At 37.1% G+C, this 15,292-nt stretch overlaps 1 protein-coding gene and 1 pseudogene across 1 annotated transcript; one reads left to right on the forward strand and one right to left on the reverse strand.

Moving 5' to 3' along the window:
• The first annotated feature begins 4,156 nt into the window (after nucleotides 1-4,156).
• LOC146471171 (uncharacterized) lies at nucleotides 4,157-5,583 on the forward strand. The gene is made up of 3 exons (XM_085121222.1): nucleotides 4,157-4,172; nucleotides 4,303-4,345; nucleotides 4,905-5,583. The coding sequence occupies exons 2-3, from the start codon at nucleotides 4,326-4,328 to the stop codon at nucleotides 5,581-5,583; spliced, it is 699 nt and encodes a 232-aa protein (XP_084977348.1). The 5' UTR covers nucleotides 4,157-4,172; nucleotides 4,303-4,325.
• A 6,238-nt stretch (nucleotides 5,584-11,821) lies between these two features.
• LOC146471172 (uncharacterized) lies at nucleotides 11,822-13,187 on the reverse strand (annotated as a pseudogene).
• Between the last annotated feature and the right edge of the window lie 2,105 nt (nucleotides 13,188-15,292).

Genomic DNA, 15,292 nt, shown 5'->3' on the forward strand with positions numbered 1-15,292 from the left:
ACTTGAATGAAAGTAATGTTTAAAATTTCATTTTATATAGTCACGGATGTCAAATGATTCTACCGAGGAGCGTTTGACGGCTTAATTCCTGTTCAATATCAGAATAATTTATTCCGATGCCAATTTCAGGATGTCGTCAAGCTAAAGAGGTTTTATCGCCGTGAAAGCTTAAACCAAATACAAGACAACAACCACTTTATAGCAAAAAGCGTTCGTGCTGGACATATTTATGTAAACAACTTTTCGCTCGAAAGAGCACACGAAATCAAAGTCGCGACCTGACGCGACAAAGACTTACCACACTTGAATTACGACATAAACAACATGATCAGTCAACAGCACAAACCAATCGTCAAAACTTTCGCTAGACGTACAATAAAATCATTCGATTCGTCTTTTTCCCTCTTGCGACTATGTCGCTTGCTCATGGTCAGTTTCTTTCGCAGAAGTTATAACGAATTTGTTTAGGATACGAGAATTCGCTCGCTCGTCTGCTTCATGACCTAAAAAGGTCGCTTCGGCGAAATCTTTCTTTACGTACGGAGCAGTGAAACTTCTGACCGAAACACGGTTATTTCTCACGCAATTCTAACGGCAGATAGTAAACAGTTGATTTACCCGTTTAACGGAAGGTAATTTTTTCTAACACCTCTGCCAGGCGTTCTAACGGATACAAATTTTGTATTAACGCCTACGCTGTCCACTCTAACGCTCTAATTCTAACGGCTAACGGATACAGAACTTCGGCTAACGGGTAAACTTTTCGTTCTAACGCTAAACGTTTAAAGCTAACGGTTTTGCTAACGCCTCTAACGCTTTTGAAAGAGCTTTCTAACGGGCAGCTAACGGATGGTTAACGGTTTTGCCCGTTTAACGGATAAGCGTTAAAGTACGTTTTCCCGTGTACGGTCACATGTAATTCATTTGTTTTTTTTATATTAATGGTGCGTTTAAATATTCACGACCGGAAAATCACAGTAGTGTGACTTCTCAGAAAAACAGGAACTTGATGATGTCATACCACAGGGAAAGTTCCAATGAGTCATCAAATTGTTATTCTCATATGACAGTCGTATGATTCTCTCGGCCAATCACAATCAAACAAGTAAGAAGTGTTTTCATTATAAACTTTACGAGTAAAGTTTACTCATAAAGTTTGCTTACAATCTTCACTCAGAAAGTTTGTTATAACGACTGAATAATTGTTGACTATCATTTAACAATAAAATCTGATATAATAATATAGAATGATTTGCAGCCAAATACTTCATCAAGGTTTTGTTGAATTAGGTCACATCGACTGTCCATTTTGTGGAGAAATAATGGATGAAATCCAAAATGTTGATAAAGATAATAATGATTGCTGTTGGGACCAGAATATAAAAAATATTGAAGGTCAATTAACATGCGTCAATTGTGGACAAGTTGTTGGTGAAGATTTGAAATCGGAATATATCAATTTTCGTCAAAACATCTTTAAAATATACAAGAAAACAGTGTATAATAGAAAATACCATTTGTCGCATGCATTAGATCAAAGTATTTTGAAAAACAAAGTCGAAATCAGTGGTTCAACCAATTTTAAAATTCATAAAATATTCGTTGAAATAAACAAAATCTTGCCACAAATCAATGGTAGAAGAAAGAGAACCATGAAATTATACAATTTTTATCGGAATAATATCATGGACATTATTGCAACCAAAATCATGCACATTATTAATCAAACATAAGTGAATATCTGATATTTTTTATCATATTTGTCACCCCATTTATCGACAATCGGTGAATTATCCAAAGTGAAATCATCATTTTGAGTAAGCTTGTTTGTCAAATCATCTCTACCAAAATGTCCATTTCTCATTATTTCTTTTATTTCATTCAACAAATGACCATAAGTTTGAAAAGCATATTGACATTGATACAATTTTATTTCAATATTTTTATGCTTCATATAAGCTTGAATTAATACAGAAACTGATGATATTGCCAATAATGAAGCTCCACTGGTTGCAATTGATGATGCAATACCACCAGTTGCAAACACAATGGATGAAATATTACCAGCAAACTCCCATTTTCTTAATCTTTTGTATGCACTTTTGTACATCCACATCTTTTTGTGATATGACATGTAATAAGCTTTCAATTCATCAATTTCTGCTTTTGATAATCGATTTGAAATACGATTGAAATCAATTATTAATCTCTTCTTTTGTTTGGAATTCTTTTGCATATATTATTTGATTATCTTATTTTTTATGCAATAGTAGAGTCCTGTTATTTGACCCAAAAACATGCATTTTCTCATCCAATAATATGTTTTTGATGCAGAAATTGTATACATATAACCTTTGCCTTTTCCATATCTGTTGTAAAATTGGCCAAAAGCATCATGTAGTATTCCATGAGACCTGATATATGGATGCCAACCAAATAATTTATGGAGAATAGCTATCAATTTACCATCTCCTGGTCCAATTAATCCAATTCCATCATTAATTAATTCTTTGTAAACATCTTCCGGTATTTCATCATCATAAAATTCATCATACAAATAAGTGAAAACCAAAATGCTTTTCATCTTGGTTTCATGTCTGACAAGCATTTCTGTTCCAAATCTTCTTTGATGATATGTTTCCAATTCACCCAATGAATTGTTAATGTATTCTTTCAATTCCCGAAATTCTTTCATTATACAATTTGATTACAATATTTTTAATCATCATTATTGTCAGGTAATTGTTCCCGAATATATTCAACGAAATACTCCATTGTCCAATCAGATGGAGAATTGTTGAAGTAACAGTAATAGTTTTCAAATGGCACATCAAAGAAAAATTCCAATTGATCAAATGATGATGCTACCAAATCAGATTTGGAATGATGATATTTGTCATTTCTCCTGATATATGTGTTTGTCACAATAATTTCTTGCAATGTATTGATTCCTTCAATGTCATCTTTGCTCAATAATTTTATCCATTTGTAATTCGTTTTTGGTATTGTACCACTTTTTCTTCCTATTCTCATTGCAACTTGGTTGTTCAGATATTCATCGACACTTGACACTAACTCATTTTTGAAATTAGTCAACCAAGTATTTATTCTTTTATGAACTGCAGCCATTATTGCATCCATTGGGTCATCTTCAGATGGTTTTGATGCATCTTCTTTTAATTTATTTGCAAATAATGTTATTGCAGTATCTATTTTTTCATCAACTTTTGGTAATGTTTTTTTGATTGATGAGTCCAACAACCCTTTGACATCATCATCCAATTGCAACATTGCTTGTCGTATATTGGTGTTTATCAATGGTTTGATGATGTCTTCATTGTTGTTTATCATTTGTTGTACTGACAGTGCATGATTGGAATTGACTCCATCTTTGATAACCAAATGTCTGTCTTCTGTATCCAAATGACCATCATTATTGATATGAATTGGTTCTTTGTATTCGTATCCATTTGGTAAATTTTCATAAGTGACTGTAAATTCAATTTTATTTCCATCTGCATCAATAATATGGTTTCCATTTTCATCTTCAATGTATGGCATTATATCAATTATTTAGATAACTAAAGTTGATAATTCTAACTGATATTGACCATTGAATCCAGACCAATGATCTGGCGAAGAAAAAGGAGGAGTACGTTTCCACATCTCAATCATGTGTATTCGAGCGAATCTGGTATTCCTATTCAAATTGTTGGTTCCCTTTTTTAAGGACAATCTGAACAAACTTGGTGCTCCTCTTGTTGGATCTATGCGCAGATAAGCATTGTTTTCAACAACATTTGATTTAATTGCGATTTTTTTAAATTTTGTTGGTCCCAATTTTAAATCATTACCCAAATTATCTTTAAAATCACCTTTTGTTATATTACCCCAAATCAAAAAACGACCTTCCAACCCAAGGACCCATTTTTTGTTAACTCCATCCAAATCATTAGCAGGGTCTCGAATATTACAAATATTCTTATTCCCAAAATTCCAATTACCTTGGACATCTCTGTTGGAAACATTAGGGACTTTAAGATCCAGGAACGCAGACGTCGTCAGAGGCGACCGGAAGTAAAAATCAACTTTTGCAGTTCAGTGCGCATGACAAAAAGCCCAGACTGCCGCATTTTCGCTCGCCACAAACGTTTTCGCGTCGTTGATAAAACGTGAGTACTTTGATGGTCTTTCTGGTTTTAATAGATCTTTTTATTGTCACTATTTACGTTTTTTCGAAGGTTTAAACATTCATTGTAGTAATGCTTGCTTAAAAAGTTAATCTGATTGCTTTTTCTTCAGATAAACAAGCAAATTCGACTGTCATGGCATGTTCAAAGCCCAAGTGAGTGTAAATACGCTTAACATATTCTACAGGCATCTAAATTACCACCCTTTTGTTCCTTTTTGTTTGCCATTTCTTGACAACTCGTATTATGAAAGGGAGTTTATAAGAAAGGTATTTTTAATTGTTTGCGCTCCATGTAGAAATGAAATAAGTCTTTAGCACAACAATTATAAAACCGAATTATGTTTAAGTTAGGTCAATTTTTGAAGTAACTGCTACTGAAGCATGGAAAATTGCCCAAAGGTTTGTTTATTGTACTATTCTTTCATTCTCGAAAAGGGTCCCTATTAATCTCAATATTATTCCCGCTTCAGATGCACCAAACATATGCTGCGAATTTTGCAATTTATAATTTATTTGATGAATTTATGTTTCCATATGATAGTACTGCCTCCCTTTTACTGAAAGCATAACAGAAAGTAAAAAATTCGACCTTACTACTGGTAATCTATGGAATAATTTCGTCAAGCCAAATTTCCTTGTCTGTCGATTTTTTTTAATATACAGTGTTTTTTAAACATGCATATTAAAACACTGTATATTTATTGCATTGCAGGATTATGAATTGGACTACCTTGCATGACTTGCTTTTATGCCAGGAAGTAATATGTGTCAACCCCTACAGTGCGAAAAAGAAATATTTGCAGCGTAGTGCATTGTGGCAAAAAATTGCAGATAATCTGAACGTAGTTAAAGATCCACACTTTAATGTGGAAAAGAGATCTGTTCGTGATCATATTGGTATCCTAGTGCAGCGATTTAAGAGACAACAAGCACAAGAATTGAGAGAGAGTGGAATATCACCCGAGCGTACAGAGCTTGATGCTGCCATCGAACAAATCATAGCTTTTGAGGAATCTGCTGACACTGAACAGCAAGAAGCAAATGATGAAAACAGGGAGAAGCTACAGGCAGACAGGAAAAAGGCAGAGGATGTGCGGAAGAAAGCGATGGAAACAATGGGAGAAACAAAGAAAAGGAATTCTGAAGAAGAAACTACTCAAGCAAAGAAGAGCCGACGGAATGGAAGTGGGGCAGTGGAATACCTGAAAGAAAGAGCAGATCAAGAGTTGGCATTTAAAGGACAAGAGCTGGAGTTGAAAAAGAGAGAGAACGAGAGGCTAGAAAGTCTCCAAACTCAACAAACACAGATGTTCAAAGCAGCAACAGCAGCAAACTCAGGCCTTGATGTCTATAGTAGAAAAACTTGTTCGCAAGTGACTTTCAAAGAGTGACTCATTGGAGTAGTCATTAATGTTGTGTTGTTGTTCTTATAACTCAGGCCTTGATGAAAAGCTTGTTCACAAGTGACTCGTTGGGGTCCTCATTAATATTGTGAACTTTTATTTTCCTTAACAAAAGATTTATTGTTTTACATCTTGATTAATTCATTTGATGCTGTTAAAAGCCTTCCTTTTGTAGGAAAAATTTGAAAATTGTAAACCTTGTTATTGATTAAATACTTTAACATGTTACTGGTGCTGCAACCAATCGGGCACTAGATTGAACCATAAGAAAAAACACCAATCACAGCTTCTGGTTACTTCATCTTGCCCATCTGATTGCTTTTTCTTTCCAACATAACAAACATTCCTAGTGTTAATGGTTTGCTTGTGACAACGGCATGTTGAAACCTGTTATACATTTTGCACAATAATTATAGGTGCTGAATATAATATTTTGAAATTTCAGTTCGGTATTGTTGTGAGTATACTTGCCTTCTTAGAAAGTACCATAGTCTTTACTTAATTAATTAAGCAAAATAGTCCTCTACTGAAGGAGGATCAAAGTCAAAGAACTGAGATGTGGTGTTTCCATAGAGGCAAGTCAATGCATTGTGTAGAAGTGAACACACGATATACATTTTGCTCACTTGACTAAGACCAATCTTTAAGTTCTTTTTGAAGTCCAAAAATTTGAAATAGTTTATTATGTCACCAAATAGCCACTCAACAGAGGTGCGAACAGCACTCATCGAACTGTTGTAAGCTTGCATCTGTGGAGTTAACACACGATGCCGGAAAGGTGCTTGCAGGTGGACCCTAAGAGGATATGCTGGATCCCCATAAATACACATTGCTTCTTCAGTAGTAGAGAAAGCATTCAACTGGAGGCTGTCATACTGGTGGGACTCTCCTAGCATTGCTGCATCATGCTTTCTTCCTTCTGTTGAGCAGAAAACAATTAACCTCTCTAAAATACATTGTTATACATGAGGTAGTAAGTGACAGGGTCGAGGGTGGAGTACTCTGGGTGGGTGGTAGGGGTGGATCAAAGATCTTACGAAAAGAGGGGGGTTGTCAGTCAGTATGAGTCAATACGGGGTCCAGGGGGACATGGCACACCTAGAAAGTTTAAAAATGTACATTATAAATAAGGTATTTTCAGCATTTTCACCCTCTCATAGGGGGGGGGGAAGGTTGCAACCCCCCTCAACCCTCCCCTGGATCCGCCCCTGGGTGATGAGTGACAGGATCTAGGAGGACTGCGGTATAAGCCAAAAACATTTAAAGTTCACTGTACATGCAGCACAATTAGCATAATATGCTTCATTAATTGCATTTAATTTGGAACAGTAAGGAGTGACTCACCTACTGGCCCATAAAGATGTGCAATTAGGCCATTTGGAACAACAACAGATTGGAATTTAAGACTATGCACACGCTTATGCCCGTTGTAAACCACTCTAGGATAGTCTCCGTAGGGAAAATCCAAATTATCTGACGTATATTCTTCATGAAGCAGTAAGAACTCGATATCATCTATAAAGCCACTTGCATGACTTAAAAACAACGCTTCTCGAATTTCTCTCAAAGAAGCCATGACTTCCAAGTTAGGAAAACAGCTCGCGTTGTCGCTGGCATTCAAAACAAATTCTTAACTTGATTTTCCCGCCACGAACACCGTACTCTCCCCCAGGCCCTCTTCAACGATCGCGTTCTTTATGGCGTCCGCGTTCCTGTATCTTAAAGACTCAATTGTAATCCACGTATTGTTTGGTTGTTGGGTCACTTGGATTCGTTGGATTAGGTAAATTGACATTTTATGATTCATCATGTTTATTTGGAACAGTCATTACCATTTGGTTATTGATATAATCAAACATTTCAGTCTTGTAACCATCATAAACTCTTGGATCAACACTATCTGACCAGTCTTTCACCCCATAAATAACAAGATAACCTTCTGGATTCTGAACAACAGCTCGTCCATGAATTACCAATGTGATTCTATCCGGTGTATCTTTGCTGTTATTATTTATTTGTACCAAAAGCTTACCATATGAATTGAATGCTCGATAGACTTGTTTGTGAATATATACTGTTGTACCTTGAGCTGATAAGGATACATTTGTGGGTTCTGGCCAATAATACTCAAATATCATTGTGTAAGTACCAATATCGAGAGGATATAAATTGAATGATATTCCACTGCGATAATCATTGGATCCATCAGTGTCTTTAATCAATGTGATACTATACGCCTTTTTATTCTGATGTGCTGATTCTCTGAAATTATTTTCAAATCCATCTACAGTTATATTATATTCAGAAGCTGATTCATCTGTGTCGTATAAGTATTTGAATTCATTTTGTTTTATGGCTGCTGATTAAATGTGATTGAGCCATGTAATCCTTATATTGTTGGGTTAAATTTGCATTGGAATCATTTATCTGTTTGACAACAAAACCAACATTAGCAGATTTATCTGCTTCATTAGCTTTTGGTGTTTTGATATTTTGAATATATTGGTTATTCATATCAAGGTTTCCAGTCATTGCAACACTTCCATCTTTTTTTAAATAATGACTCAAATCAATATTTCCACTTATTTCTCTGATTTCTGCATCAACATAATCTTTTGGAGCTGCTTAATGTGACATATATATGAACTTTATAACAGGGCGAGCGAAAACACGACCACCTTCTTCGAAGGTCAGTCCCAGTCCCCCTGAACTTTTAAAACACCCTGTATAAGTTGGGATTCATATACTTTACATCATTATGTTTTCGTTAGCACGAGTTCATAGGCACAATTTTTTGGTCTCACCCGTAAGTTTTCATATGTACATTGATATAACTTAACGTTTGGGGATACCAATCAAGTTTTATCACAGGCCGTGAGCCAAGCGCTAGCAGTCAAATCCCGATACCACGAACCCTCGCTAACTTGGACCAAAATTGATTTCACCTGGATTTCCGTCACATTTACTGCAATTTTACCCTTGGTTACCTAGGCGATTCAGAACTCAACACGACCATAGACACTAGCCTTTACCAACCCGCCTCCCAAGTGAGCAGCAGCGAAACTTCTAGTGGCGACGATCTACCAACAAGCAGTCAGGCCACAAGATGTGCACCCTTGAATGGTTTCTTTTGTTCACGTAATGCTGATACAGGCGGGCCATACTAAAAGCGATGGGAGGAGGCCGGTGAACTATCAGGGCAAGCCATGTTTTAAAGGCTAAGCCTATTATTGTGGCTGGTCTTAATGTTATCGCCCCAGGAGACATGGGCTATCTTTGGGACGCCGTCAGAAAGTCTGGCTCAGTTGAGAAGGAACTAGGTATCGGTGAACAACAAGAAGACCGAAAATATCTTAAGACACTGGTCGAGTCCTGCCGAAACCCATCTAGCTGGGAAACAAGGCGTCAGATATTATCGATCATGGGAGAGTTAAATAAAAAAAGGCAGCACGAAAACACCCAGCTTAGCTATGCTAAAGAGTATCCGTGACTTTTTGGGGGCGTCTACAGACGGATTCCACCTAAGGCGCAAAGCAGAGTCCCTTTCCGTGTTAAGAGATTTTGTAAAGGGGTCTGGTAGTTGTGGCACGTCAGTCTAACTACCCACCTGAGACAGTCGCCGTATCCCTATCTATAGTTTTGCTTGAAGTTTATTGTTTCATTATATAATTATTACTTGTTTGTGATGCAAGAAATTTACTTCTATTTCTGTATCTTTTTTCACCTAAGACTTCGTTGAGTTAACAGCAAGTGGTAAGATCACAAGAAAGAAAAAATGGTTACCACAACGTAGAATTAACCTATATCATTCCTATTTGTATCACAGTTTCCTAAATGTTACGGAGAACTGTCAAGTTGCAAAGTTTGTCATATAAAGGTATTTCATTCTTAATGGACAGTGGAGTACAAAACGAAACACTGTTATATAAATAAAATACAGTGGGTTCCTGTGGTTTTATTGGGTTAATCGTTAACATGTGCATTAGCTTAGGACGTTCGGCGATCGGGCTCAATAATTTTGCAATGAATACAGGCTACATACTATTGATAGCAATATAAATGTTCCTATATCTTTTTTTAGGCAGGGAAAGATCTCTAAGGTAAGAAATATTTATTAATCGTTCAGTAGAATGAGATTTACCTTGTAGTCGATGCCGTATTTGTGTTGTAAACAGACTTTAAAATCGTAATTTCGTGGTAAACAAACCGGAACCGTCTGCGCAAAGTGGGATTAAATTGAAAATTTTACTTCTCAAATTATCTTTCATAGCTAGTACACAACTCCAAATACAAATGTGTAGTTTTTCTTTACTCAAAATGTGCCAGCAAAGTAAAAATAAGCGTCTTCCGGCGAAGGAAAGTCAGGACTTATGAGCTCTTGTTTATATTTCCCACCGATATGAAAGGTCAAAGGTTGCTCTTAATTGCTGAAGTGACATGTTTTGAAAACAGTCTGAGAACTCGCTGTTTAATTTAGCCCAATTTTTTATTCGATCAATGTTTACTTGAAATGATTATGTTTTCCCGGAGTGTAGTTTCGTGGGGCAAAGCGATGTACCAAAATGCTTTTTTTGGCTTTGAATTTAGCCAAAATTAGGTTGTTATAATCACCGGCAAAAAGGCACAACTTAAAAAATTGGTCAAAAATTCATGTTTACGTTTTATTTGAATTTGACCCTGCTAGTCATCTAAGAAAATAAAATTGTTTCTTCTGTTGGGTTAATCTTTTCCAGGAAAGGCTAATTGTATAAAAGCGAGCTTCTGCAAAAGTGCCTACTTCAGCGTGATTTTAGCCCGCCTCCATGGGTAAAATTTAAAAAAATTCCCCCCAAATAAATAAAGCTCTAAACTAAACGAAACTTATATTTTTAGAAGTAGCCGAGCCCTTTATTCTGGAAACGTTTGGGGAAATCGTTTTTTTTCTTTTTTGTATATGCTTAGTCGGTCCTTACAGCAAACCATTCATAAGCCCTCTTCTTACATTTCCTGTAAAGGTCAAAACCCCAGTTCGTCTCCAAGAATCTGCCCCTACACGATTCTCACAAGCATATTCCTTTATATCAGTTTGGTCAGTGTACCTTTACGGCCAGATAGAATTTCGTAGCTAGCTTTTGGCATTTATTTATTTATTTTTTTTCCTTTGTGAATACTTTATTTCATCTAAACAAACCTATACATGTATTTTTAAATATAATTGTTATTTTTCACACACTACTTACGATATTACTATTCACGCTATACACTACACATCAGACGGAAACAAACTAAGACACTTAAAACTAATAACCCACACTACAGCCTCTTACGCTATTCTCACTACGTTGTTCACAATACAAAAAAAACACTTTTGGCATTAAGGTTTTCACTTTCAACCTTTCAAGTTTCAGCATTTAGCTTTCGGCATTTCAGATTTAACTTTCGGCATTTCGGATTTAGTTTTCGGCAATTAGCTTTTGGTATTTTGGATTTAGATTTCCGCGTTTCGGATTTAGGTTTTAACAGTTGTCTTCTGGCTTTCAGGTTTCAGATTTCAGCGTCTAGCTTTTGGCCGTTAGTATTTAGATCTCAGCATTTCGGGTTTAGATTTTGGCTTTCAGTGCAGATAGGCTATGTTGGTTATGGCTTTGACAGCTCTCAGCTTTTCAGCGTTTATTAGGTTTTCATTTCAAGTTTCATGACCATTCAATATTTGAAGTATACGGAGTCAGCTGAAATAGAAATGGACGGATGAGACGGTGACAAGAACATCAATGGCTCCGTGCGCATGCCTTTTTCATTTCAGTACATTTTTTGTTTGACATGCTCTGCCAAACCGTTATCAATGTAAAATAAGTGTTTCTTGGTATTTTGTGGGGAACATGGGCACACCACTGAGTTAATTTTCTTTTTGCTGTGTGAACTTGAATGTCTAACAGTCAAGTGGATATAATAAGGCCACACCAGACACACCGGACATGTTAAACTGGACGAGGTAATTGCAGTAGTTGGTTGAAATTTCGTGAGCTGTTCTTCATAAGGGCCTTTCATTAGTTTTGCCTTCGTAGTAGCGTAAGATCCCTTTTTGGTGAACTTACAGCTATTTGACTTGCTCAACATGGTAGGGTAATCCCCGCACCCTTACAGAAAAGAAAGAAACATGGTTATGAAGAGGCCTAAGGAGAATTTGGGGGAGGGTAAGAGCTAGTGATTTCGCAAAGGCTAAATCAAAATCCAGTGGATCTTAAACCTGATTATAAGACATTTATTACACCCAAATAACAGAACTTGAATTTGACTGAAGCTATTCACCTTGTTGAAGACAATGGCATTTTCACACAATTTTTGTCACATTATTGTCTCACAAAGCGATCTCGCTTTTTCGTATTATGTCAAAAACTTCAGCAGCTGCATGAAGTGTTCTTCTAATTCTCTAGGAATCTGGTGAGATACATCGTTAAATCAATCAGAAAGCGAACTACATGTTCAAACAGTTCCGAGTCCCTGTGCACAATGCCAGAAAACATTATCGATCCTGTCGGCTGATTTGCGTGAAACAACTTCTCTCGTGACTCTACTAGATCTGGCCGTAATGCTAGAGGGTCCATTCCAAAATGCGCATTATGAGTGAGACTACCACGCTTTTCTGCGTACATTCGTACTACCTCCTCAGTGGAGGGTACCAGCTCCTCAGGTATTTTGACTGCCTGGTTGGACTGTAGCATGTTCTCCAGTGGGACACACCCATTATGCCCGGGAATTCAATGAAAACAAGCTGCTGTAAAGGGTCATGGCAGGTGTACATAGTCAGCCAAGAAATGCAGAACTTCGTAACAGCATCATCAAAGTCGAATGCCTCTCTTGCCTGAAGAACGACGAGGACACGTTTTATGGGATAGTTAATTCTTTTGTTTATTTCTGGCCACATGCGTTCTGCTACATAATTCTGTGTAGACTGTCTCTGACGCCATGGCATTCTCCATTTGTCAAATCTGTATTCTTTAAGAAGTTTCAGAACAAACAAGCACAAGCAAAACTCTTGTCCGTGATCCATTTTGATCTGATCGAATAATCCATATCGGAGCAAATAAATGATAGTAAATAAGGATGGGGTTCTTTACGGGCAGGATTATTGCTCCACATATAAATCTAGAGCAACCGTCGACAAACATCACGTGTGTACACGCAAAGGTTTGTGCAATTTTTTCATTCTGATCAAAATGGCCTTTGTATCCAAAATAAGGAGAAAAAAATGCAGCACAGGGTTTGTTTGAATCAAAGTGTCCCTTGTTCTTGCATTACGTGCACCTGGTGTCACTCGCCTATAAGCCGCTGAAATCCTTTTCTGGCTAATGGCATGGCGAAAACACTACCTTGCATCATTCGATGCCCATAATTATTGCCGTAGCACATTATATGATCACTGACAATTTCGTCAAGATCTCCATCAGAAAGGCGCCTCAAATTACGTTCCGTACAGTATCTTCTAACGCTGCAACGTCCTAGTCCTTTTTAGTCTGGAAAGCGCTGTTGGTAAAAGCAGCTAATCTCCTCATGAGTATATCCTTGCCAAATCAAACGAGAGTCTCATCAGCAATCTCTGAAAAAAGCACCATGTTTTAAAAGGAAAAAATCTTTGGAACATTGAAACAAGAACATTCTTGTGTTTTTGTGTGCGTTCGGAGGAATAATTTTAAACACACCTTTTTTTCTTGTGAGAAAATCTGCTTAGCATCGCACGTGCCTAAAAGAGCGACGTGACGGCTATTACAATTGGTGGACGATAAAATATCAGACATCTTTGTTTACATTCCACGTTCTTTTCAACGGTTTTTGGGGAGCTGTGATTTAGTGAGGAGGGACAGATGAGAAAATCGAGATGGTAAAGATTGTGTTTGAGGGATGGGCTGTGCATCTCGCCGGTGGAGACGTTAGTGTCTCCGAGCTAATGAATATTTTTCAAGTGGAATGACCCCGAATTCATTTAAAATTAAAAAGAAGGTCCAATGCCACCTTTGAGAACATATGGCCGGATGATAACAGGATTCTAAAGTGCCCACAAAGTGTAGAAACTGCCATTCTAATAGCATTGAAAGAAGTGGATCAAGGCGCCAGGGAACAACTTGACATGGTACAAAACACCCCAACATTTTCGGCATACACCAGCCGGGAAGTGATACCAGGGCAAATTAAGTTTCATGTTTAGAAATCCTTCATAACTCACTCCTTACCGCACTTTTCTTCACGAACTCACCACAGGGAGTTGCAAAACAGCTTCATCGACTTTTATATCATTATTTTAGGTATTGATATATCTGTATTTTATTCATTTGCTAATTTTATTTATTTTTACGGTTGGTGTGATATCTAATGATTGTACCGACCAAATAACATGTAGATGTAAATGTAAATAAATGGCCCGTGCAAGCCTACGAAGGTGGCTGATCATGTTGACGCAAAGTCAAAAGTAAGCTATGATGGAAATAAGGAGACGGCACATGAGTTCAACTTTTCTCTTATTGACAATCCACAGAAAAAAAAATGAGAGGGCGCAGGAGAAAAAGTATGAGTAGAAAAATGAGAGAAGAAAAGAAAAAAAGTTTTACGAATCCATTTATAAATCTAGAGATGTTGAAGAAAGCAATTTCTATGAGTCACCTTTTTTTGACACTGATCAAGTAACGTCTCTTACACCTGATGAGCAACAGTTATGCAAAGGTCCCATTACAGAAACTGAATGCCTAAACGCACTCAATTTAAAAATGACAAATCACCTGGCACCGACGGTTTCTTGGCCGAATTTTTCAAGTCCGAGGAACGAACTGAAACGATATCGAGCTCTCAGTTTGCTTTCCAAACCGGATCTTTATCAATTAGTCAACGTCGCGGTGTTATTTCCCTCATCCCTAACATGAGAACCCTCAAGCCTTAGTGATCTGCTAAGTCGGTCAACTAAACTGACCGATTGCGCAACATAAAACAATATACGTGTTGATAACACCCAGAATATGATGCTCTAGAAAGCTTTGCAAATGAATGTAACATTTCATTCACAAGTCATCACTTCACTTACTTTGCCAAATTAATATGAAATTTGATTCACACCGCTTGAGGCAAAACCAGAAAATCTTCGTGGGAGACTTGACCCAAATTGATGGCGTTTATTGATAGCAACAATCGGCGAGGACCTTGATGTCTCTTAGATCATTTCCGTTTCATAAGAAACCCTATTTTAGAGGTTTACAATTTATAAATTTTTAGTCGCGTGTTCCCGTGCGAAAGATTCCTAAAATCTAATTATCAATTCAACTATAGCTGCACGCTAATGCACAAATAGGTATCCCGATCTCACTCCACGTTCTCTAGTTCAATAGTTGGTCCACGAACGGAAGGCCTGTCAGAATCGGAAAATGCGGTTGTACAGGAGATAATGGTGGAAAATAAATGCTTTAAGCTCCTCCCGTAAACGGCCTATTCAAGCGTTCTACCGACAGAGTATACGTCGCTTGCCGTAGTTTTCTTTGATCCATTTCTTACTTCAGGCGCAATGTAATCGGCATTAACTCGTCGCCGTTTATGAACCTGTGTGGACCTCTCTATTGGCTTGCTCTTGCCAAAGTCAATAATTACAGGATGGAAATCTTCACTCCTCCGCTCAAGTAAGACATTGTTTGTTTTTAAGTCATTGTGCAAATATTCTTTGCCATGAATGTATTACAAA

The sequence above is a fragment of the Pavona decussata genome, unplaced genomic scaffold, assembly GCF_977016875.1.
Source record: "Pavona decussata unplaced genomic scaffold, jaPavDecu1.1 SCAFFOLD_106, whole genome shotgun sequence".
NCBI lineage: Eukaryota > Metazoa > Cnidaria > Anthozoa > Scleractinia > Agariciidae > Pavona > Pavona decussata.